This window comes from Pongo pygmaeus, chromosome 13 (genome assembly GCF_028885625.2).
Source record: "Pongo pygmaeus isolate AG05252 chromosome 13, NHGRI_mPonPyg2-v2.0_pri, whole genome shotgun sequence".
NCBI lineage: Eukaryota > Metazoa > Chordata > Mammalia > Primates > Hominidae > Pongo > Pongo pygmaeus.
Window position 1 is genome coordinate 99,522,601 of NC_072386.2, and position 23,954 is coordinate 99,546,554.

The window sequence follows — 23,954 nt, forward strand, 5'->3', positions numbered from 1 at the left end:
CCAAAATCTAAGTGCTTGGCATGTGGTAAGCATTCAATTACTATGTGTTTGAATAAGCAAGCATAAATAAAATAATTTCAGAATTAAGACTATACTTGGATCCACAAACTACAATTTCTAAAAATAATGTAGAGCCTCTATTTTTTTTCAGAAAAGTCATATCCTGAAATGTATTTTTAAATGTAAATGATATTCTACTTAGAAACATGTTTGAGTATTTTTAACATATAAAACATAGAATATTCAAAAACATATTAGGTACATTGACATTACAATATCCAATTTTTTAGTTTTAAGTTAGGGTAAAATTTTTCTATCACAAGCCATAAAGGTTGAAAAAAATTCACAGAGTCACCTAAATAAAAACGTATATCCAAGGGATGACAGTGAGGGTTGGATGTCTCGTTGAAATTTAAAATAAACAAAATTATTTAAGATGCTCAAAAAACAAGCTAAGAAGTTGTTGTTTTCGTCACATGTGGCCAGTTAAGTTAGCTGAGAACAGGACAAGAAGGGAGACAGTGAGAGGGAGGAAAGAGTGGGAAAGAGAAACAGAGACTAAGACTTATTCAAGAATAAAAGGAAACAGAGAAGGTCAAGCGAAAAAAAATGGGGGCAGGGGGAGCTGATACATAAAACTAAGGACCAAAAGAGGAAAAAAAGCAAAGAGGATAAAAACTTAGATGCAGGAAAAGATGAACCAACTCCCTGAAAGACTGAACAGAAAAAGACTCACAAAGAAACAGCAACTCGGAGAGAAAGGAAGAGAAACATAAAGAGAGGAAGCAATGGAGAAGGGGACCAAAGGCCAGAGGTGCTATCTCACGAGGCTGATCCTGTCCCATGCTCTGCTTTGGGCAAAGGAAACCAATCCCCCTGCCCTCGTATGGGAATTACCAAGTCTCTAAATGTCCCCAATCTTTCCATGCTGAAAGACTGAGAAGTTAATTTTTAAAGTTTATTTTTCAAAAAAAGAGAAGAGAAATAATTTTAAAATGACATTCCGAATGTTTCAAATGTGAATGAAGGGCATCCATTTTTTAAATTTAGAGATGTCAGTAAATTTATAGTTACACCAAGATACTCTAAAACTTCTACACTAACTGGCCTTATTTATCAAGCTATTAAGAAAGTATTCCACCACTGAGTTTTTCTTCTCTTTCATTATTCTGGGCCTATAGATTTTTCATTTTGCTTTGTTTTTAAACAAAATTCCACTTGAGTTTTAGTGCAAATAATCAATACTAAGAAATAAAACAAGGCCAGGTACAGTGGCTCACGCCTATAATCCTAACACTTTAGGAGGCTGAGGCAGGCTGATCATTTGAGCTAAGGAGTTCAAGATCAGCCTGGGCAACATAGCAAAACCCCATCTCTACTAAAAATACAAAAAAAAAAAAACAAACAGCAGGCATGGTGGTGCACACCTGTGGTCCCAGCTACTTAGGAGGCTGAGGTGGGAGGATTGCTTGAGCCTGGGAGGTGGAGGTTGTGTAGTGAGTCAAGATCAAGTCACTGCACTCCAGCCTGGGTGAGAGAGAGAGATCCTGTCTCAAATTTTACAAAAAAAAAAAAAAGGAAAAGAAATAAATAACTCTTGAGAAATGGGTTACATTTCAAATAACCCATGTGTGCTTTCTCACCCTCTCTTCTCTTGAATTGGTTTCCTAATTCACTCCACTTGAAATTTCTACATACCAACATTACCCAGTGCTGCAATTTTCTGACTTTGAGATGTAATGTAATAAAATAGTTCTCCACTTATGTATGTCCTTTCTTGGAACATACCTGCTCAAAAGCTCAAGCAGTTACTCTATCTTTACACCAATGCTTTACTATGTTATATGGAATCATCAAAGGAAAGAAAAAAGGTACTTGATCTTAGAGATCTTTTAAAATTAACTCAATGATTCAGTTATGAATTAGGCTCATAAATTAGGTAATCTAGCTCATTTAGTCCACTGAAGGTTAAATCAAATTTAATCCAATGAATTTAGTTCTCCTTTCCCCCATCTCTTGAGGGCAATTTCATTTCAATATAACACAAATTGAAGAAAAGTACAAAACCACCTACTTTCATCACTTGAGCCCAAGTTCACAGTTGCAGTGAGCTTTCATTGTGCCACTGCACTCCAGCCTGAGCAACAGAGCAAGACCCTGTCTCTAAAAAACAATTAAAACAAATAAAAATTTTTTAGAAACCACCTTCTTTGGTCAAAATTTTAAAACGTGACGTATATTTGCACATCATTCGCCAAGGATTGAACTCACTTACCCATACTAGTTTTATAGGGAATGGAGATATATACAACCATGTGAGAGTGTGGGAGTGTTTATTTTACACAATGCTTCTTTTCAACTCAAGTTTAAAACTTTAGGCATTGTCAAGTCTCCCCTCTCCTCTATTTCAACAGAAAAAAATGAAATCCTAACCCATCCAAAAGTCTCATTTTGATCTATTTTCAAGAAGTACTACATCTTTCTTAAGCCCTGATATAATATTTCCACAAAAGACATAGTTTTATTATGTTTTAACACAACATATATAAATGATGTCATCTCTTGCTATCCTAGAGATTCATTCAAATTATTATTTTTTTAAGAAACAGGGTCTTGCTGTCACCCAGGCTGGAGTGCACTGGTGCAATTATTGCTCACTACAACCTTGAATTCCTGGGCTCAAACAATCCTTCTGCCCCAGCCTCCTGGGTAGTTAGGACTACAAGTGTGTGCCACAAGGCCTGGTTATTTAATTCATTAAAATTAATTTAAACATTACAATATGTGGACTATATGTTGAGGTACAACATTCCTAATATATCTGGATTAGCCTTTATTGAAGTTATTAAAAGTGTGCCTATTATAATGCCATGCCAATCATGTGAAGCATTTACCATAGACACAACCTCACACCTTGGAGAAAACACAAAATTCGATGTCACAGGTCATGACTACAATCTAAGTTAAAAATAAATTTTGAAATACTAGTTAATTAAAAAAAGACAATATATAAAATTATCTGCCAAGGAAACCATACAAATATTTCACAGATTTGTCTTTTTAAAAAATTCCTGTGTCTTTTATAGAAAAAGTATCAAACGGAGTGTTCTCTCTTGCCCTTACAATAACTATTGCCTAATGTGTTTTCACACATCAAAGGAGACTAGAATATCAGGCTGAGCCACATTTACGGAACTGAAAAGGAATAAAAATCATTTACAGGGGACAAAAGGACTATGAGACAGAATTTCTTACAAACACTTGAGCAAGGAGATACCATCCATATCCTAGACAACCTTTGCTGAGTTTTTCACCAAATTATACTGTGATAGCATTCATGCTTCACGACCTTCCATAGCTTATAATTAAAACTTTCAAAACAAAAACTTAGTTTGACACATGGACAGAAACATAGAGTGAAAAAGGCGATACGGGGGCATTACGGAATTCAATAGTAAAAACCAACATCTGGGTGTTCATTTACCTTCTTATTTAGCCAGTGCCAGAGCTTAAGGATAGGGGGTAAGGTGAGAAAGAGAAGATAAGAACAGTGGAGTATCATTAGAGAATGCAACCATAGTATGAAAAGAAAAGGAAAGCATGAGAAGGAAACCGTCCCAGACAAAGGAAAAACTAGGGACGGAAAAACTGTAACACATCAAAGTTTTAAAATCAAGAGAATGTAGTATTCCTTTAAGATATATAATGATTGAAATGATGATAACCACATCTTTGTTGGGAATCCAACAATTAAAAATACATAAAATAACCTGCATGTTCGTAGGCTTAGTGTCTCCATGCCTTTGCACTGCTCCGTCTGCTTGCCCTTCTGGCCATGTCTACCTAAGAAACTCCCGCCTGTGCTTCAACACTTGCTCCAGTATCACTTCCTCTGCTAACCTTCCCTTTCTCATGACCCTATGAACAGCGAGTCATTTCTTGCTCAGTGCTGCCACTGTATCCCACACACTCTTTTCCTACACAAATTCCTAATACTTACATAGAGCTTACTGTGTACCAGGCAATGATCTAGGGATTTTACACATATTACCTCATTTAACCCTTACCACCATTCTACAAGGTAGGTGCTATTGTACCTATTTTACTGGTATGGAAACCAAGGCACAGAAAGGTTAGGAAACTTTATGGATTAATAGTCCATGCTCTTTAACCACTAAGGCTCTAAATCTAACCACCATCTCTGAATTTTTATCAACTGCTGTCTTTCCCCAATAAACAAGGCTTCTGTATCTGGTTTTCCATGATTCATCTGATTTTCCATAGGACTTAATACAGTATCTGACATATGGTAATTACTCCAAAAATATTCACTAAACTGAGCCACTACCTAGCTACATAATTTTAGGCAAGTTGCTTAACCTCTCTGGATTTCAATTTGGTCCTAATATAATGAGGGAATTGAATCAGAAAATCCATTTCTCCCATTTTTATGAGGAAAAAATACTTACACAAGCCTTATTTAAAGTAAACCCATCTTATCCTTGTGTAAACCATAATTTTAAACATTAAACTTTCATCATAGAATTAGATATTAAACGTGTTATCAACAGTTACAATATAAACACCATAGAATGGAAAAGTTCAAACCACAAAATATATTAACTCCATTAAGACAGCCCAAGTCCTTAAAATACAATACCTTGCTATCAACTTTTAACAAGAATTTTCCAAGCCCGACAATGGGCCAAGGCGCGAGAGCTCCCTGCCGCTCCTTTAGGAAGCTTTCTATAACACCCCACCACACATGGTAGCGTTTCTGTAGGAAATCCACAACTCCAAAGTGAATGACAAGCTTTTTGAGTATCCAGACTAAAAAAGACAAAAAATACACATATAAACAAAACATAGATTAACAAGTTGTAACATGAAAAGGTACCTTAATTTCACACGATCTTTCTAAAACAGCAAAGCTAGTATTAAAAAGATCAATGTTAAAAAGCAGGGTGGGACTCAAAGTACTCCACACTGATGGAATTGGACCAAGTAACTTTTCAAACCATCCCCACCTGCCTATACATTATCTTCTTCGTGAAGTCTGAATCCTTGTAGAGTCAGGGATTATTTCACAGCCCATATAAACAAAAGATACTCTCATCGTGAAGATTTCAGTGACTACAATTCTGGCCCCTTGCATATTCCCCCTTCCTGGGTAAATAATACAAACCCCTGACATTTCCTCATCTCCTTGGCTTTTATAGCTGTTCTTGTCAAATGTTCTCGTTTTCCTTAGTTGCTCGTTATTTAGTGACCAGAAAAGTATAAGGTATTCCATATGCATCATGATTTTGTACCACTGCAGAGTAATGTTGTTCCTATTTCCCCATTTGATGCTGCTCTCAACATCTGAACAGATGCCAGGGTTCAGCAGAGAAGCAAGCTGAGTGCTAGCAGGGCTGCTACAAATGGCCCAAGGCTGTGCACTGCAACTTCAGTGGGGACAACTCTCAAACCACACTGTCTCCTCCTGGAGTTGGGCAGAGAAGTGGCTCTTTAAGCAGAGGTTAAGCTTCCTGTTCGAAGCCAATTAAGAAGGTGGCAGGGCCAGAAAGAAGTGTTACTCAACTGTGAGGCTTGCCTTCAAGTTTGGACCCTGTATCTCAATCAGTATATAATTTCCCTAACTCTAGAGATTTGTGTTCTTAGCTCTGGCCTTACAACCTAAAGGTTCACAATTTGCTGTTTTGAACCATGAGCTCAGTGTTACACACAAGTTCAACAATTCCTTTATTACCATTTTTAAATCCCTACAAAAGCCCTAGAAGAACTCCTATAGTTTCAGTAAGTCCAGGGTAATTACAAGCTGTAGAAAAGCTTTTAGGGGCCACCTTATTCACAGCCTGCTCTCCCAAGATCATGTCAAATTCCTATGATGACTAGAAGGTTAAGCTATGACTAAGAGAAATGAAATTCCTGCTAACAAACTTTAAGGAAAAGAGAGTTGCAACAGCATTTGACACACAGTTTGCCAGCATAATAAGATCATCGGGAAAAAAACAAAAAAGTATGGAACAGGGCTGGGTGCAGTGGCTCACGCCTGTAATCCCAGCACTTTGGGAGGCCGAGGCGGGCGGATCACGAGGTCAAGAGATCGAGACCATCCCGGCTAACACGGTGAAACCCCGTCTCTACTAAAAATACAAAAAATTAGCCAGGCGTTGTGGCGGGCGCCTGTAGTCCCAGCTACTCAGGAGGCTGAGGCAGGAGAAGGCGTGAACCCAGGAGGTGGAGCTTGCAATGAGCCGAGATCCCGCCACTGCATTCCAGCCTGGGCAACAGAGCGAGACTCCATCTCAAAAAAAAAAAAAGTACGGAACAATCTAGAAGAGCAATTTAAACTGTTCCACTCAGTTTAACAGGAAGCATGGCCATGGTATCTGCTCTGTGACTTGCTTAATTAAAGCTGTATCTTGTTCCAAATGCCTAACAAAAGTTCTATTTGAGGACACAAGAACCACATATAGGCCAGGCACGGTGGCTCACACCTGTAGTCCCAGCACTTTGGGAAGCCAAGGTGTGAGGATTGCTTGAGTCCAGGAGTTTGAGACCAGCCCGGGCAACATGGCAAACTACAAAAAATACAAAACAGCAGCCAGTGGACGCACCTGTAGTCTCACCTATCTGGGGGGCTGAGGCAGGAGGATCATTTGAGCCTGAGAGATCGAGGCTGTGGTGACTGGGTGACAAAGTGAGACCCTGTCTCAAAAAAAAAAAAAAAAAAAACAGATACAAACTTCAACCATTTATATTGCATGCTCCCTGAGGACAGGCACTACTATACCTTGCTCTGGTCATAATAAATGTTAAAAAAAAAAATGCCTATTTCATTAACTATCCAATTTAGTGAGGAAAAATAAAAATAAGTGATGAAAACTAATGATCTAGAAGGTAAATTGGCTAATAAGTTTAGACTTTTAGACTACGGTGGAGAGCAGCTTCCAAAAATCAGATTACGTTTTAATCAATAGTGAAAAACCTTGACACAGGAAATGAGGAGTAATCAAATGTAGGAGGTACTCAGAAGGCAAAATCCAAAGCAGCCACTAAGCACTTAATAAATTTGGCACAAAATATGGCTGCCATAAGAAGAAAGCCCAAATAATCAGGAAAATATTAGGTAAAAGATGTTTCTACAATGCACCTGTCAGAGAAAACTCTTCCTTACTCTTTCTAGTCTTAGAAGAAAGACAGTTTTAGAGAGAATCAAAACAATAGAGGTGGGCCTTAAATTACCACAGCATTAAGATACAAAGACCTGATTTAATGGATTATGGAAAACTATGATTCCATTTTGATGTAATACATATAATACAGATATACATGTAATTTAATTTTTCTGCCAAACAAATCACAAGACTTTGCATACATATATTTCTCAAAGCCTACATTTCCTTTGAATTAAAAAGGCAAGGTAAAATGTGCTTCCCTAAGAGTAGCTCTCAAAAATCATTCAATCTCTGCTAGGCGTGGTGGCTCACTCCTGTAATGCCAGCACTTTGGGAGGCGGAGGTGAGCGGATGACTTAAGGTAAGGATTCGAGGCCAGCCTGGCCAACATGGTGAAACTCCATCTGTACTAAAAATACAAAAAATTAGCCAGGGGTGGTGGCGCATGCGTGTAGTCCCAGCAACTCAGGAGGCTGAGGTGGGAGAATTGCTTGAACCCAGGGGGCAAAGGCTGCAGTGAGCCGAGATCGCGCCACTGCAATCCAGCCTGGGTGACAGAGCAAGACTCCATCTCAAAAAAAAAAAAAAAAATCACTCGATCTTCAAATTCCAAAACACAGATGATTGTTAACATTCTCCTCCACAGAATCATGGATGGCTAAACAGTCAAATCTCTACATGGAGCTATTAATCTCAAATACTACATGAAATTGTAAGAAGCTAAACACATTTTTTGAGCTTAAAAGTGAAATATTGGCCAAGCGCGGTGGCTCACGCCTATAATCCCAGCACTTTGGGAGGCCGAGATGGGCAGATCACGAGGTCAGGAGATCGAGACTATCCTGGCTAACATGGTGAAACCCTGTCTCTACTAAAAATAAAAAAAAAAATTAGCCAGGTGTGGTGGTGGGCACCTATAGTCCCAGCTACTCGGGAGGCTGAGGCAGGAGAATGGCATGAACCTGAGAGATGGAGCTTGCAGTGAGCCGAGATGGTGCCACTGCACTTCCAGCCTGAGCAAGACTCCGTCTCAAAAAAAAAAAAAAAAAAGTGAAATATTAAAGAAGTATCAAAGTAATAAATTAACAAAATGGTGTTTGTTTACTATTTAAATGCAAACATAAGATTGTTTTACTTTGCAAGATGGTAAATGTATCTCAAATATTAAAATCCAAAAGTAAAAAAAGAACAAAAAAATCTTCAAAGACAAGACGAGATCGTACTTAACCAGATAACGACCTGCAATCGGCACTGGCAGCAACTGCACAATCCACAGGTTCAACCAGATCTGCACGATGACAATGGCCCAAACCAGAGACACGAAGTAGATGTCACTAGTTTTCTTCTTTCTAAGAAACGTTCCTATTTCAGGCCTTCGTCTGCCCAGAGTAGGTGAAGGGGAAGTGGGTGAAGGGGAGGAGGGTGAAGGGGAGGTGGACAACGTTGGAGTGGATTCTCCCCTGTCCACTGCTTCTGAAAAGGGAAAGAAAAACACCACACACCGTATTAGTCCACATGAGGAAACGGGAATACAGAGCCACTCATTAGGCTAGACTGTTTCAGGCCTTCAAAATGTGCTGATATGGTATGATTACATCAGGTTAAAAAAGACAAATATATTTGGACCTATGTTTGCATATGCACTGAAAAACGTGGAGAATTACAATGCCAACAGAGCTTGAATCTAGGAAGAGTAAGTTAGTTGGTGATAGAATTGGGAGTCGTTAAAACAAAATACCTGACAAAGTAGCTGAGAATTATAATTATCCCATAAAACTTATTCAAACTATTTAAAGAAACAAATGCTAAAATATACTAGAATTTCTATATTTAAAAATCCCTCTTCTTTTAATAGAACTTTAGATTAGGTGTATTTATATACATTTTTGACACAAGAAGACTTTTCAGTGTTATTTCACCTAAAATGGAACCAACCAATCTTAGAAGAACCCAGGGCTTTCAAACAGAAGATATAAAACATGAATGAGATAGAAAAACAATGACAGATTTCTCGAGTGAGGATTTTCAAATAAAGGAAACCATACTGGATTATTTTACATAAGACACTGTTTTCTAACAATGCAACCACCATGTTACATTTTACTATAGGGTGCTATTATTTCTATTTCCCAGTTTTAATAAGATATACCATACACATCAGAAATTATATAACTCTTAAAGTAGTATTACTCTATATATACTATAATAATGAAAATTATTAAGATCCTAAAACTTGCATTTTGCCTTCCATTAGAAAAAAATGTTAATTACAAAAGTATGTCATGTTGAATGTGTGGATTGTTAATTACAAAAGTATCATACGTCAGAAAAAAAGTCTAGAAAAAAGAGAAAAGAAATAAAAACTCCCATAATCCCAACTTCACATTTTCCCCCCGGTCTTTTACATAGTTGTAGCATGTTCTACTTATCCTTTCTCATTCTTTCTCTTCAGCTGAAAGTCAGCTCCACCAGAGCTAAGACCTTGTCTGTTTTGCTCTCCCTCCACTGAATTCCTGGCACATACAATAGTATCTCATATATAGGAGGTGCTCACTAAATAAATGAATGAATGACTTCCCTGTTGTTCCACAATTTTCATAAGCAACCACACAGTAGCCCACTAAGTGCTGTATCATCATTTCCTTAGTGTTTTTAATGTTAAATGTTCAGCTATGAGTAAATTTTTACTACTGAGATCACTTGCACCCTGGTAAGTCAGCTCACCTCACTAGGATCAACATTCTACCCTTAAAAGTGCAGGGCTAAAGCCCAAGCTAGTTAACAGATGCTTTTGTTTGACTTTGCTCTGAGTTATCTTTCTAATTTGGAAACTTCATGTTGGTGGGTGTGACAGATATTTGGAAGAATTAGTCCAAAACCAAAACATCATTTCCTCTCCACTTTAGAAACATAATTCCATGTGCAATAAAAATAAGTGTTCCTACTACACCAAATTCCTTTATCTTAGCTGACATTTCTAAAGTCAGTTCTTCAAGGAGAATTCACTCTAAATATTCCCTAACTCCAAATACCTCTGGCACTAATGGACCTCTCAGCACAGACTAAGGTGGCCTCTTACATTCTGGAACTCTGCAAGAGTACAGCATGACTCTACAGCTGGTGTATCTACCAGCTGGATTCCTCAGGAGCCTGCAATTCCCAAAGCCAGGCCACACAGGACAATGAGTCCAAAACAACCAGAGGGGTCTGTTTGAGGGGTCAATATATTAACACATGAAGCATGCAAACTTTCAGAGAAAGAATGACAGAGAAATGGATGACTGCAAGATGAAAATAAAAGTCTTCCCCAAAAAAAGAGTTGGGAAAAGGGAACAAAGGAAGAAAAAACAACAGGAAGAGACAGGGCAAAATAAAATCATGGAGGAAAACTGACAGTTGTAGAAGAAAGAAATGGAAAATAAGAAATCAAGATAAGATATGTGTAAAGTGGAGGGAAATGTGGGAAAGGTAAATGGAGACTGAGAAAAGGAAAATAAGAAAAACAAAAGCAATGAAGAACAGAAGAAAAATAAGAAAAGCCTTTTTTAAAAAGGAAAGAACAAAGAACCAAGGTAAGAAACTCAAGAAGGTAAATAATTAAATGTATTTAAAAAGTGATATATGAGAACAAAGATGAGAGGGAAAAGGGCATAAAAACAGGAACCAAAGAGAATAAATGAAGGATCAGCAGGAATAAGTAGCATTTTGTGATGCTAGTGTCCTGAATTTTACTTTCTATGTACATTTCATTTCCCAGAATAACCTTGATGTCACCAGAACATCAGTCACCTGCAGGCTGAGTGGAGGGCTGGTCTTCACTGCTTGATTCATACCCTGTGATAGAGATGGCCAAGTTTGCCAGAGTAGAAGCTGCCATGGAGATAACCTGCCCTGGTAACTCTGCCCCTGTAAAAGAAGCATCCATTTTCAAAACTCTTTAAAGTAGGAAATAATGGCTGCAAATTTAAACACAGTCCAACATTTTCAACAACAACAAAATAAAATAGTTACTACTGACCCACTGAATAAGTGGTTCTTCACTAAGGAAGAACCATTAAGAATCGACATGAAAGTGTGCTAAAAAAGCAAATCCCTTGACTCTCTGTATACCTTCCTCCTCTGGGAACTTCATGCTGGTGGATGTGGCAGACACTACACATGTAAATTTGGAGTCCCACACTTACATTTGTTAACAAGTTGATTTTAATGCATACTTCTATTGAAAAACACTACCACATCAAGTCTGTGAGCTCCCTGATCTGACTGTCTTAGGCTATGTTGTATGACTAGGTCTCACCTTAGTACGAGATAATCCACATTTGGTGGTCATAACAACAACATTCCACAAATGAGTATGCGAATATATGGGTATTATACAAAACCATATGGATTTATAAATTACATAACTCAGTACAGGCAAAATCCACCACTTGAAAATCTAAGGGAACATCATGACGTTGTTTCATGTTATATATTTCCATGTTAAATTCCTAATAGGTAGTACCAAGCTCAATCATTTGCACTAAATTCAAGTAAATCATTCACTGGCAAAGGAGGTCTGTCAACCTTTAACTTTCTATAGCAGACAAGGAAGAATAGCTCACATAGCATCAGGTTCTAGGCACACTTTCTTGCACACTAGACTGGAGAGCTAAAAAATTATATTTCTTGGATTCCCCTGCAGCCGAGGTCTCACATGTGACACAGTTTCTACCAAGCAGGTACACCTGTGCAGGACTTGAGAGCCTGAAGTGGCACACTGTAATTTGGAAGCCAGAGCTCTCGTATCAAACAGTCGGTCAGGAAGGCATATGGTTTTTCCGCAGCAACTTAGCAGAAGTTCTGATGTCTGATCTCTAACTTCACGGCGAGCAGCAGCAGCCGTGGCCCTCTGCCCAAACAGTCCTTCAGTGTCACTGAGCATTTCTCCTGATTGCACTGCTTCCACCTGTGTCAGATTCCAAGATTAATTGTCTGGTCTTTCCAGAAATTCCATGTGCAAAAATTGTAAATGCTAAGCAATACCTCCTACTATTTATTTAAACTACCTGGGGTAGATTCTATTGTTCACAACTAAGAACACTAGCAATTCCTAGTCACCAAATCATACACCCACACTCATACAACTGAGACATTACTTTTGGTAGGCCAAGACTCGGTATGGCAACATAGGATTCTGCCACCCCAATGAAAAGAGCCATGATCCTTCAGAAAGCCGATGAATTTCAGCTCCAAGTTAACTCCACATACCCAAATATCCAAGGCTAGCCCTCTCCCAGAAAGCAGCAAGCCAGAGCCTGAGGTGGATCTTTGGTAGATTCAGACATCAGGATAAGAGTACTCACCTTGTTCAGTCATATCCTGTCCCTCCTCTAATAAATGCCCCTGTGACCTGAAAGAGTTCATTTTTAGGTATGGTATCATATCTCTCAATATGAGAGAAATTCAAACTCATGGTCTGAGAGGAAAGCGTAAGTTACATTTCTGGATTAGGACCTTACTCTCCTGGCCTGTGTATCCAAGGCCCTCCTGAAATGCCAATAAGACAGCAAGGGCTGACAGAGAAAAACAGTGTCTTTCATTTCTTACATGTACTGTGTGCTGGGGATAAAGACACAGACCCTGCCCCCAGGGAATACAGTAAAAGGTATGAATTAAATAACCACACAAATAAATGTGTGTATACAAATTATGGTTGCTATAAAAAAATCCTGGGTATCACAAGCATTCTTATATACCAATTACAGACAGAGAGCCAAATCATGAGTGAACTCCCATTCACAATCGCTTCAAAGAGAATAAAATACTTAGGAATCCAACTTACAAGGGACATGAAGGACCTCTTCAAGGAGAACTACAAACCACTGCTCAATGAAATAAAAGAGGATACAAACAAATGGAAGAACATTCCATGCTCATGGGTAGGAAGAATCAATATCGTGAAAATGGCCATACTGCCCAAGGTAATTTATAGATTCAATGCCATCCCCATCAAGCTACCAATGACTTTCTTCACAGAATTGGAAAAAACTACTTTAAAGTTCATATGGAACCAAAAAAGAGCCCGCATCGCCAAGTCAATCCTAAACCAAAAGAACAAAGCTGGAGGCATCATGCCACCTGACTTCAAACTATACTACAAGGCTACAGTAACCAAAACAGCATGGTACTGGTACCAAAACAGAGACATAGATCAATGGAACAGAACAGAGCCCTCAGAAATAACACCGCATATCTACAACCATCTGATCTTTGACAAACCTGAGAAAAACAAGCAATGGGGAAAGGATTCCCTATTTAATAAATGGTGCTGGGAAAACTGGCTAGCCATATGTAGGAAGCTGAAACTGGATCCCTTCCTTACACCTTATACAAAAATTAATTCAAGATGGATTAAAGACTTAAACGTTAGACCTAAAACCATAAAAACCCTAGAAGAAAACCTAGGCATTACCATTCAGGACATAGGCATGGGCAAGGACTTCATGTCTAAAACACCAAAAGCAATGGCAACAAAAGCCAAAATCGACAAATGGGATCTAATTAAACTAAACAGCTTCTGCACAGCAAAAGAAACTACCATTAGAGCGAACAGGCAACCTACAAAATGGGAGAAAATTTTCGCAACCTACTCATTTGACAAAGGGCTAATATCCAGAATCTACAATGAACTCAAACAAATTTACAAGAAAAAAACACACAACCCCACCAAAAACTGGGCAAAGGATATGAACAGACACTTCTCAAAAGAAGACATTTATGCAGCCAAAACACACATGAAAAAATGCTCATCATCACTGGCCATCAGAGAAATGCAAATCAAAACCACAATGAGATACCATCTCACACCAGTTAGAATGGCGATCATTAAAAAGTCAGGAAACAACAGGTGCTGGAGAGGATGTGGAGAAACAGGAACACTTTTACACTGTTGGTGGGACTGTAAACTAGTTCAACCGTTGTGGAAGTCAGTGTGGCGATTCCTCAGGGATCTAGAACTAGAAATACCATTTGACCCAGCCATCCCATTACTGGGTATATACCCAAAGGACTATAAATCATGCTGCTATAAAGATACATGCACACGTATGTTTACTGCGGCACTATTCACAACAGCAAAGACTTGGAACCAACCCAAATGTCCAACAATGATAGACTGGATTAAGAAAATGTGGCACATATACACCATGGAATACTATGCAGCCATAAAAAATGATGAGTTCATGTCCTTTGTAGGGACATGGATGAAACTGGAAATCATCATTCTCAGTAAACTATCACAAGGACAAAAAACCAAACACCACATGTTCTCACTCATAGATGGGAATTGAACAATGAGAACACATGGACACAGGAAGGGGAACATCACACTCTGGGGACTGTTGTGGGGTGGGCGGAGGGGGGAGGGATAGCATTAGGAGATATACCTAATGCTAAATGGCGAGTTAATGGATGCAGCACACCAGCATGGCACATGTATACGTATGTAACTAACCTGCACATTGTGCACATGTACCCTAAAACTTAAAGTATAATAAAAAAAAAATTAAAAAAAATCCTGGGTATCTCGTGACATCCTAGCAACATCTTGGGCAGAAGGAAAGCTGTGAGAAGAACCCGGCATATTAAAGACAGTGAAAGAAGGTCAGTGTGTCTGGAACACAGACAGCTAGTAAGAAACTGGTATCAAATAAACAAGGCTGGAGAGGTAAGCTAGATGATGCAGATCACAGAACACCATATGAAGGACTTTAGTCTTTATTCTAAGATGAAGAAGAAAGCACTGAAGAGTTTCAAACAGGATAGTAGTCTTTTTCTCACTGAAATGTTATTGAGATAAAAGTATACTCATATGCAGCTGCAAGAAATAATCCCAGTGTACCACCATTTGTCCAGTTTCCCCTGACACAAGATACCGAACAGTATCATCACTATAAGGATCTCTCATGTTGACCTTTTATAACCACACTCAACTGCCTCTCACCCCTCTCACCACCCTGTAAATAAATAATCCATTTGAAATATAAGACCATTCTTGCTTGTCTGGAGAAAAAGAGACTAGAGGGGACCTATAATGGGTACAGGGAGAGAAGTTGTTGCAGTACTATAGGCAAGACTTGATGTCAGCGTGGTCTACAGCCACAACAGGGGAAACAGGGAAAAGCGGCTGTGTTAAAGAGACGTAGAAGAGTCAAAGCGGATCACACTTGGTGAGGAAGCAATGAAGGGAATCAAAGAGACGAAGGCATCCCAGTTTCCAGACTATGGTTAGGTAGAGAAAATGTAGCAGAGCTGGATGAAGATTCTTGTCATATTAGAGTTATTTTTAGACTTTCAGATAGAAGTTCCACAAACAGGCTGGGTGCAGTGGCTCATGCCTGTAATCCCAGCACTCTGGGATGCCAAGGCAGACGGATTACCTGAGGTCAGGAGTTCGAGACCAGCATGGCCAACATGCCGAAACCCCGTCTCTACTAAAAATACAAAATTTAGCTGGACATGGTGGCACACGCCTGTAATCCCAGGTACTCAAGAGGGTGAGGCAGGAGAATCGCTTGAACTCAGGAGGCAGAGGTTGCAGTGAGCCGAGATCGCATCATTGAGCTGAGATCACACCAATGAGCCAAGATCACACCACTGCACTCTGCCTGGGTGACAGAGTGAGACTTTGTCTCAAAAAAAAAAAAGAAAGTTCCACAAACAAACTGACCTATACCAGAGATGGGGCAAGACTTAGCTTTACAGCAGTACACCCAGGAGGGATCTCTTAGGCCCCACTCAAGAGCAAAGTTTGAGAACACCTAATGGCCTGGGACAGTACAGTAGAAAAAGGAAAAACAAAAACAAAGACCTTCAGGTCAAAAATTTTAAAAATTAAGAATTCTCTCTTACCTAAGATTACAGACTAGTCAAGGGTCTTGAATTACTAAACTGGCCTCTTCAAAAGTAATTTAATTAAGTAGTTACTCATCTTGAGACACTGTAAGAAAAGTAAGTCCCTTGATGGTTTTTGCAAAATAACAAGATCGTTGGATAGCTCTTCAAATAATGGACTTTCAGTTCAGCTGCATTTTATCTTACATTTCTAAATGCCTACTAAGCATTCATTCATCAAATAGGTGACTAGGCTATATGCTGATATAAGACTAAGCCCCTGGTCTCAAATTCAGTCTGATACTTAAGAGCTAATGTAAAGTAAGTGTAAACTGTTAGGGAGCAGCATGGAAATCAAATCCATGCGGGGAGGTCTGGGAAGGGTTTCCAAAGCAGCTGTCTGACAAGAATATTGAAAGATGCCATCCTTTAAATCCATTTTAACAAAAGTGAGCTAGATAAAGAAGACAGAACAGTTCTATCTTGGAGAGGAAGCCCGAGAGACTGGTGTCTTAGAGGGCAGGGGTAGAAAAGTGTTTCAGGAAGACAAAACAGCAAATATGAAGACACAAAGGCAAGGAAAAGCAGAAGTGTCCTCTTCAAAGAACTCTAGGAAGTTCAATAAGGCCGGAAGACAGTGTGAATGAGAAGAGCAGAGTGGCATAAGAATGCAGAGGGAGGCTGGGACCAGGGCACAGAAGGTCTCACATTTGCTATGAGGAAGCAGCACAATTCAGTGGCTGGAAGCACAGGTGAGGAAAGAAGACTCCCCAGGTTCAAATCCCAGGTCTATTCTTACTACTTAGATGGCTATAGGCAAGTTAGTTAACGTCAAGATGTCCCAGTCTCCTCATGTGTAGAAATGAGGCTTACATAAATTCGTATCTCATGTGAGAATGAAGTGAAATAATACATATAAAATGCTGGCTGGGCGCAGTGGCTCACACCTGTAATCCCGGCACTTTGGGAGGCTAAGGCAGGTAGACCACCTGAGGCCAGGAGTTCCAGACCTGCCTGGCCAATATGGTGAAACCCCGTCTCTATTAAAAATACAAAAAAATTAGCCGGGTATGGTGGCGCATGCCTGTAATCCCAGCTACTTGGGAGGCTGAGGCAGAAGAATCACTTGAACTCTGGAGGCAGAGACTGCACTGAGCCAAGATGGCACCGCTGCACTAGCCTGGGCAACAGAGCAAGACTCCATCTCGAAAAGTAAATAAATAAATAAATAAAGTTTAGAACAATGCTGGGTATGTAGGAAGTACTCAATAAATGTTAGCTATCATCATCATCAATATCAATCTATTGGCTTTGACAGTATAAACTAGAAGCAGAAGCCACTAACACTTCTGTAGTATCTCTTTGTACCTCTCCTCCCCTTTCTACTTTATAGTATAGCCATCTATCTCATCTATCTTCCCTTAGTAGACATTTTTAGATCTCCCCACAGAGCTAAGCAAAATATCTTGTATCTGTAGAGTAGGCACTGAAAGATTTGAGAAAAAGCTAAACCCAATCAATTAAATCTTCAAAACTGTGGCTTAAGGAATAACTCTCCAACTTGCTAATGGCACTAAAATATGCAGTAAATATGCAGTAAAGCTTAGCTACATCAATGGAAACTGCAGTATTTTTCTAGTTAATACACAAATGACTCAGCACATTTTTCGAGCACCTCAAACTTCACAAAAGCATGAAAGGAGTAGCACACAGAGAAAATAAACAAAGTATTTGAAAATTATGAATATAAAATTTGGCAAACTGCTTTTATCCAACAGATCTGTATTTTAATGACTTCTGTCTTAGTGATACCCTTCAGCACTTCAAAAACCACAAGGAATTGGCCTGGAATCAGAGTCGAAAAAAAAAAAACAGAAAACAACAGTCCAGGCAGGGAGATGATAAACTGAACAGAACAATGCCAGGACTGAGAATCTTGGCCAAGTTGTGGTATTAGAATGGTATTAGATTTAAAAGCCACAGCTAAAAATAGGCACATAAACAAGGGAACATAATCTTGGGACTCAAGGACTAATGAAAAAAAAGGAAAGAACATCCAAGGTTTCAGGTATCAATCTACCCAGAGACAAGGCCAGCATTAAGCAGAAGCCAAATAACAGGGATCTACACAAATCCAAACAAGCATGCTACTGACATTAGCGGCCTAGCACCAGGGGGCAGAAACTCAGAGTCCGGCACACAAGAAAGAGACCACAGGTCAGATAGTGTCTGTTAATACAACAACTCAACGATGAGCAGACTAACTTTTTTAATAAGCGTGGGTAAATATACTTTAAATCCAGTCTAAATAAGGAGATACTTCTTGATCCACTCCATTCTTTTTCACAGGGATAGCAGCAGTTACCAGAAATACATCCAAATATGCTTATTGGAAGCAGGCACTGCATATCAAATAAAACCTCCCCAGCCTGCAAAGTTCCCTTTGAAGAAGGCTTCTGTTTCCATTACTAATGTGGAAAATACAACTCCCTCTCAATGGCTTCTCGTATCACATCACAAGGGCCTGGAGATGGACCAGTAGACTTTTCTCTAGGCCTGTTTAACTTGCAGTATCAGAACTGGGGAGTGGGAGGGGAGCAGTAAAACATTTGGTTTGCTCCCTTTTTCCAATTTGGGCTTGACTGAACCAAACTTGTTCATTCATATCTCATGCTATCCCAAAACAAGTAAGGCAATTATCAGGATTCGTCTCTGCAAAGACATTTCTAGTCATTTACAAACAATTACCAATGCCAGGAGGAAGAGCACTCAGCTGTACTTGCTGGTACTTCTCAGGCTGGGTATCCAGGCTATTACAGATATATCCGATGATTGTTTCCCTAACTTTTGAAGAAATTTCTTATACTCAGAGAAAATGGCTCTCTGAGCCTAAGTTTCTTCATTTGTAAAATAAGCATAACACCAATCTCACTAGACTGCTTAAAAAAACTAAGAGCATTTTTAAAGAGTCTAACACAGCCTTACTTATAGGAGATAACAATGCTAGTGTCCCTCTTTCCTCAGACGCCAAGGGAACATGCTGAATGTGGATTCCAGGTGCTATGGCTTGAGTGTTTGTGCTCCAAAACTTACGTTAAATTTAATTGCCATTATCACAGTATTAACAGGTAGACCTTTAAGAGGTGACTAGGCCATCAGGGCTCAGCCCTCATGGGTAGGATTAATGTCATTATAAAAGGGTGAGTTCAGCCCCAGCCCTCTGTTGCTCGCCCTTGTACCACGTGATGATACAGCAAGAAGATCCTCACCAGATGCCAGCACCTTGACATTGGCCTTCTCAGCCTCCAGAACTGTGAGCCAATAAATTTCTGTTCATTGTAAGTTACCAAGTCTGTGTTACTCTGTCACAAAAGGACAAAACAGACTAAGACATAAGGTTTCTACTAAGCAAGGTTTCTGGGATCTAGGAGGCAAGGAAGCTAGGTCATGTAGTTGTGTTAAGTCAACAGGACCAATATGGAAAAGTGAAGGAGCTGACAACTACAACTGATGCAAGAAGGATGAGTAGTCAATACTTTTTCAGGATGACTGACACTTACTCAAAGAGCCTGGGGAGGGGAAAGAACACTGGGCTTAGGGTCAAGAACCTATGTTTATTTATTTATTATCATTACTTTTAAGACAGGGTCTCACCTCTGTAGCCCAGGCTGGAGTACAGTGGCATGATTACTACTCACTGCAGCCTTGACCTCCTGGGCTCAAACAATCCTCCAGCTTCAGCCCTCCCAGTAGCTGGGACTATAGATGCACACTACCACACCCAGCTAATTTTTATTTTATTTTATTTTATTTTTATTTATGTATTTATTTTCTGCAGAGACAGGGTCTCATTATCTTGCCCAGGCCAGGCTAGTCTTGAACTCCTGGGCTCAAGCAATCCTCCCGCCTTGGCCTCATAAAATGCTGGAATTATAGCATGAGCCATTATGCCTGGCCAAGGACCTAAGTTTAAATCTTAGCTCCACTAGTCAGCTGTGTGACTGCAGGCTAGTCAGTTAATCTCTAGAAGTATCTTCATCTGTAAATGAAAATACCATGTATCTTACAAAGATTTATTTGTTTGGGTTCTGTTTTGTTTGCTTGTGGATTTAAAAAGATAGCACATTTAAAAGCACTTGAAAGTTCTTGGCTCATGACAGGCACTTAAATATTTTTCCCTTATTATCTTAAGCTTTTGGGAAATACTATGTTAGGACTTCTCAGGTCTAAGAAAAAACCACTGAGTAAGACCCTTGGGTTCAGAAGAAACCACTGAAACTAACTCAGCAATGATCCACAAGAAGAGTTTTCTGAGGCGGAGATGGGAGCATTGCTTGAGCCCAGGAGTTCAAGCTGCAGTGAACTATGGTCACACCACCACTGCATTCCAGCCTGGGCAACAGAGCAAGTCTTAGTCTCTAAAAACAAAATAAAATAAGAATAATAAGTAAATAGAAGAGTACTCTGGGTCTAGGAACCAAACTCAGGCTTTGAATTCTGATGAAATCCAGGACTAATTCTGTGAGTCTAGTGAACCACAGCACAAAACCTTCAAAGCTCAGAAGACACAGAGAAAGATACCCACGCAAGTGACTGGAAAACAAGAGCAAGTGATACAACGGGACACTGGAAATGACAAGGAAAGAGCTGATCCACACACTGTTGTGGCAGTATACTAAAGCATTCCCGTACCTACCTATATTACAGTGACATCTACAGCAGGAAACTGACTATAAGTACAAGAGAAGGGCTGTCCCATTACACACCAGATGGTTTGAGTTCTGATTCTTAAAAAGAAACGATGTTCTTAGGGGCAAGAAGAAAAAAAACTCAGAAATTTAGGAAAAAGAAACATTTAAAAGATTTATTTTATGATGAGGATTATTTAGACTGGAAGTCCAGAAAGGGATTCTAGATCAATAATCACCTATCTTGACACAGGTTGAAATGAGAGTAAAACAAAATAAATAAAACCAAGATTTCCAAATCTGTACTCAACATTTATTCTGTGTGTCTGTGATTTCCTTCCTTGTCATAGCCTGTAATACAAATAACAGCAATCTGGCTTGTATATCAGCACATCACTATTCTAAGTCTATGGCTGGTATTCATAATCGACCACAGTCTTCTTTTTCCCCTTGATCAAAAATTGGTCTTAGAAGTCTTATCCTTACAGTTTTCTAGGCTGCTGTCATGAGATGACTAGAATTTACACCGTAGAGAAAACCCAACTGCAACCTTTGGTTTAGACTTGCATTACTTATATTCTTGTAACAATTACTTACTTGGCCCCGGACAAAAGCAGTCAAAAGGGGAAACCACTCTGGCGTAAGGGGTAAAGGGTAAGCAGAGCTGTCTGAGTCACTTGCTATTAGGTGAACAAAAACAAAGGAGATAAAACTAACCAGAGAAACAAGTCGAAACTGCCAAGCTTTCTACAGCACTTGCCAGAATAGGAAATTTACTTCCACTAGTCAGATATATAACCACAGAGTCTAACAGATTATAACCAGGAAGACAGGCTGAACAAAGAAAACTTAGACATCAAAATATAAAATAAAATAAAATAAAATAAAATAAAATCTTCCCTATTTTCCACTGTCAGAGAGACACATAGTTATGGTTACTCTGTTTCAGGAATTTTAAAATTCTAAATATATATTTACAAATAAAAATATGGCTTACAATTGTTAGATATTACTCATTTATCAAATAAAATAATAAAAAGCAAATTAATTTTTAAAAACTTTTACAAGGTACCTGTACAAATACACCAGAGTGCCACAAACAGCCTCATGATTAGAATAAAATGAAGATGTTAAAAATAATGCTGTATAAGTGTATTCATTGACAAAGAAAGTTACTCATGACATAATTAAATTTAAAATGTGGGTTACAAAAGAGAATGTTCACTGTGATCTAGTTTTTTTGTGTTTTTAAAAGTCTAAAGGCAAAACAAATATTAGTTAACATTTTGGTATAATCTATAGACAGTAAGATTTTGAGTGATTTTTAGTTTCTTCCTTTTGTTTCTCTGTATTTCCTAACTTTACTGCAACACACATATTATCTGAGAAATTAATTCTTTTTAAAACATACTGCAGCTAGTAATCTGCTCTTGGAGTTTATTATCGCCATCAGAAAGAAGCAAGGAGAAAAGTATTGGTCAATTGTAGAAGCTTTGTGTTCATATTTACCTCTCCAGTCACAGCTGCTTCCACATGGCTGGGTAACCAGAAGTCTGGTCTGATGATTTGAGGACCACTACTGTATCCTGACAACCTCCCCACTTATAACTCATTAGAGACCTCTACTTTTAACAAACTATTTGCAGATATAGGTCACTCACAGCCAGGGTACCTCAAAATAATCTTTAAAAGCACATGGTTTATTCAACTTTGTACTAGAAATTCCAACCAGAGCGATCAGGCAAGAAAAATAAATTACAGGCATGCAAATTAGAAAGGAAGAAGTCAAACTATCCCTATTGCAGATGACTGAACTTATATATGCAAAATCCTAAAGAATATACCAAAGAAACTACTGAAGCTAATAAACTCAGCAAAGCTGCAGGATACAAGACCAACAAGCAAAAAATCTGTTGTATTTCTACCCAGCAGCAATAAACCATCCAAAAGGAAAATTAAGAAAACAATTCCACATGATAGTATCAAAAAGAATAAAGAATAAATTAAAGATCTAAGACATATACAAAGAAAACTACAAAACACTGCTGGCTCCCATGTTTGTTGCAGCACTGTTCACAATAGCCAAAATTTGGAAGAAATCTAAGTGTCCAACAACAGATAAATGGATAAAGAACATGTGGTACTTATACAAAATGGAGTACTATTCAGCCAAAATAAAGAATGAGATCCTGTTATTTGCAACAACATGGATGGAACTGCAGGCCATATAAGCTAAGTAAGATAAACCAGGCACAGAAAGACAAACACCTCATGTTCTCACTTATTTGTGGGATCTAAAAATCAAAACAATTGAACTCAGAGATAGCAGAAGGATGGTTACCAGAAGCTAGGAAGAATAGTGGGAGGGGAGGGGGAAGCTGGAAGTGGTTATTAATAGGTACCAAAAAGTTAAAAAGAATGGACAGGGCACAGTGGCTCATGCCTGTAATCCCAGCACTTTGGGAGGCCAAGGCAGGCGGACCACCAGAGATCAGGAGTTCGAGACCAGCCTGGCCAACACGGTGAAACCCCATCTCTATAACAATACAAATATTAGCCAGGCATGATGGCGGGTGCCTGTAATCCCAGCTACTCGGGAGGTTGGGGCAGGAGAATCACTTGAACCCAGGAGGTGGAGGCTGCAGTGAGCTGAGATCGTGCCATTGAACTCCAGCCTGGCCAACAGAACGAGACTCCATCTCAAAAAAAGAAAAAAAAATTAAAAAGAGTAAGACCTAGTATTTGACAGCATAACAGGGTGACTATAGTCAATAATTTAATTGTATATTTTAAAATAACTAAAAGTATAATTGGATTGTTTGTTAACAAAGGATAAATACTTGAGGGGATGGACACCCCATTTTACTTGATGTTGATTATTACACATTACATGCCTGTGTCAAAACATTCCATGTACCCCATAAATATATACACCTGCTATGTAGCCACAAAAATTAAAATTTAAAATCAAAAAAACACTAAAAAATTAAAAAGTAACGAAATAAATGGAAATGCATCCCACGCTCATAAATTCTAAGGTTTTTGTGGTTTTGTCTTTTTATATTGTAAAGATGGCAATGCTCCCTCCAACCAAGTGATCTCTAGATTGAATGCAATCCCTATCAAAATCTCAATAGGCTTTTTTGTAAAAACAGAAAAGCTGATCATAAATATGGAAATGCAAGGGACCCCAAAATAGTCAAAACAG

General features: G+C 38.9%; 1 protein-coding gene across 3 annotated transcripts in view; it reads right to left on the reverse strand.

Annotated features, from left to right (window-relative positions):
* The window catches only part of TMEM245 (transmembrane protein 245), a 103,591-nt gene that overhangs the window by 63,899 nt on the left and 15,738 nt on the right, over window positions 1-23,954 (reverse strand). For 2 of the 3 annotated variants that reach the window (XM_054500325.1, XM_054500326.2), the window contains exons 4-6: window positions 10,974-11,090; window positions 8,424-8,657; window positions 4,661-4,830 (exon numbers count right to left, since the gene is read on the reverse strand). In XM_054500325.1, the coding sequence (XP_054356300.1) occupies window positions 4,661-4,830; window positions 8,424-8,657; window positions 10,974-11,090 (521 nt within the window). The remainder of the gene's footprint in view (window positions 1-4,660; window positions 4,831-8,423; window positions 8,658-10,973; window positions 11,091-23,954) is intronic. The other variant, XM_063650270.1, reaches the window with a different exon arrangement.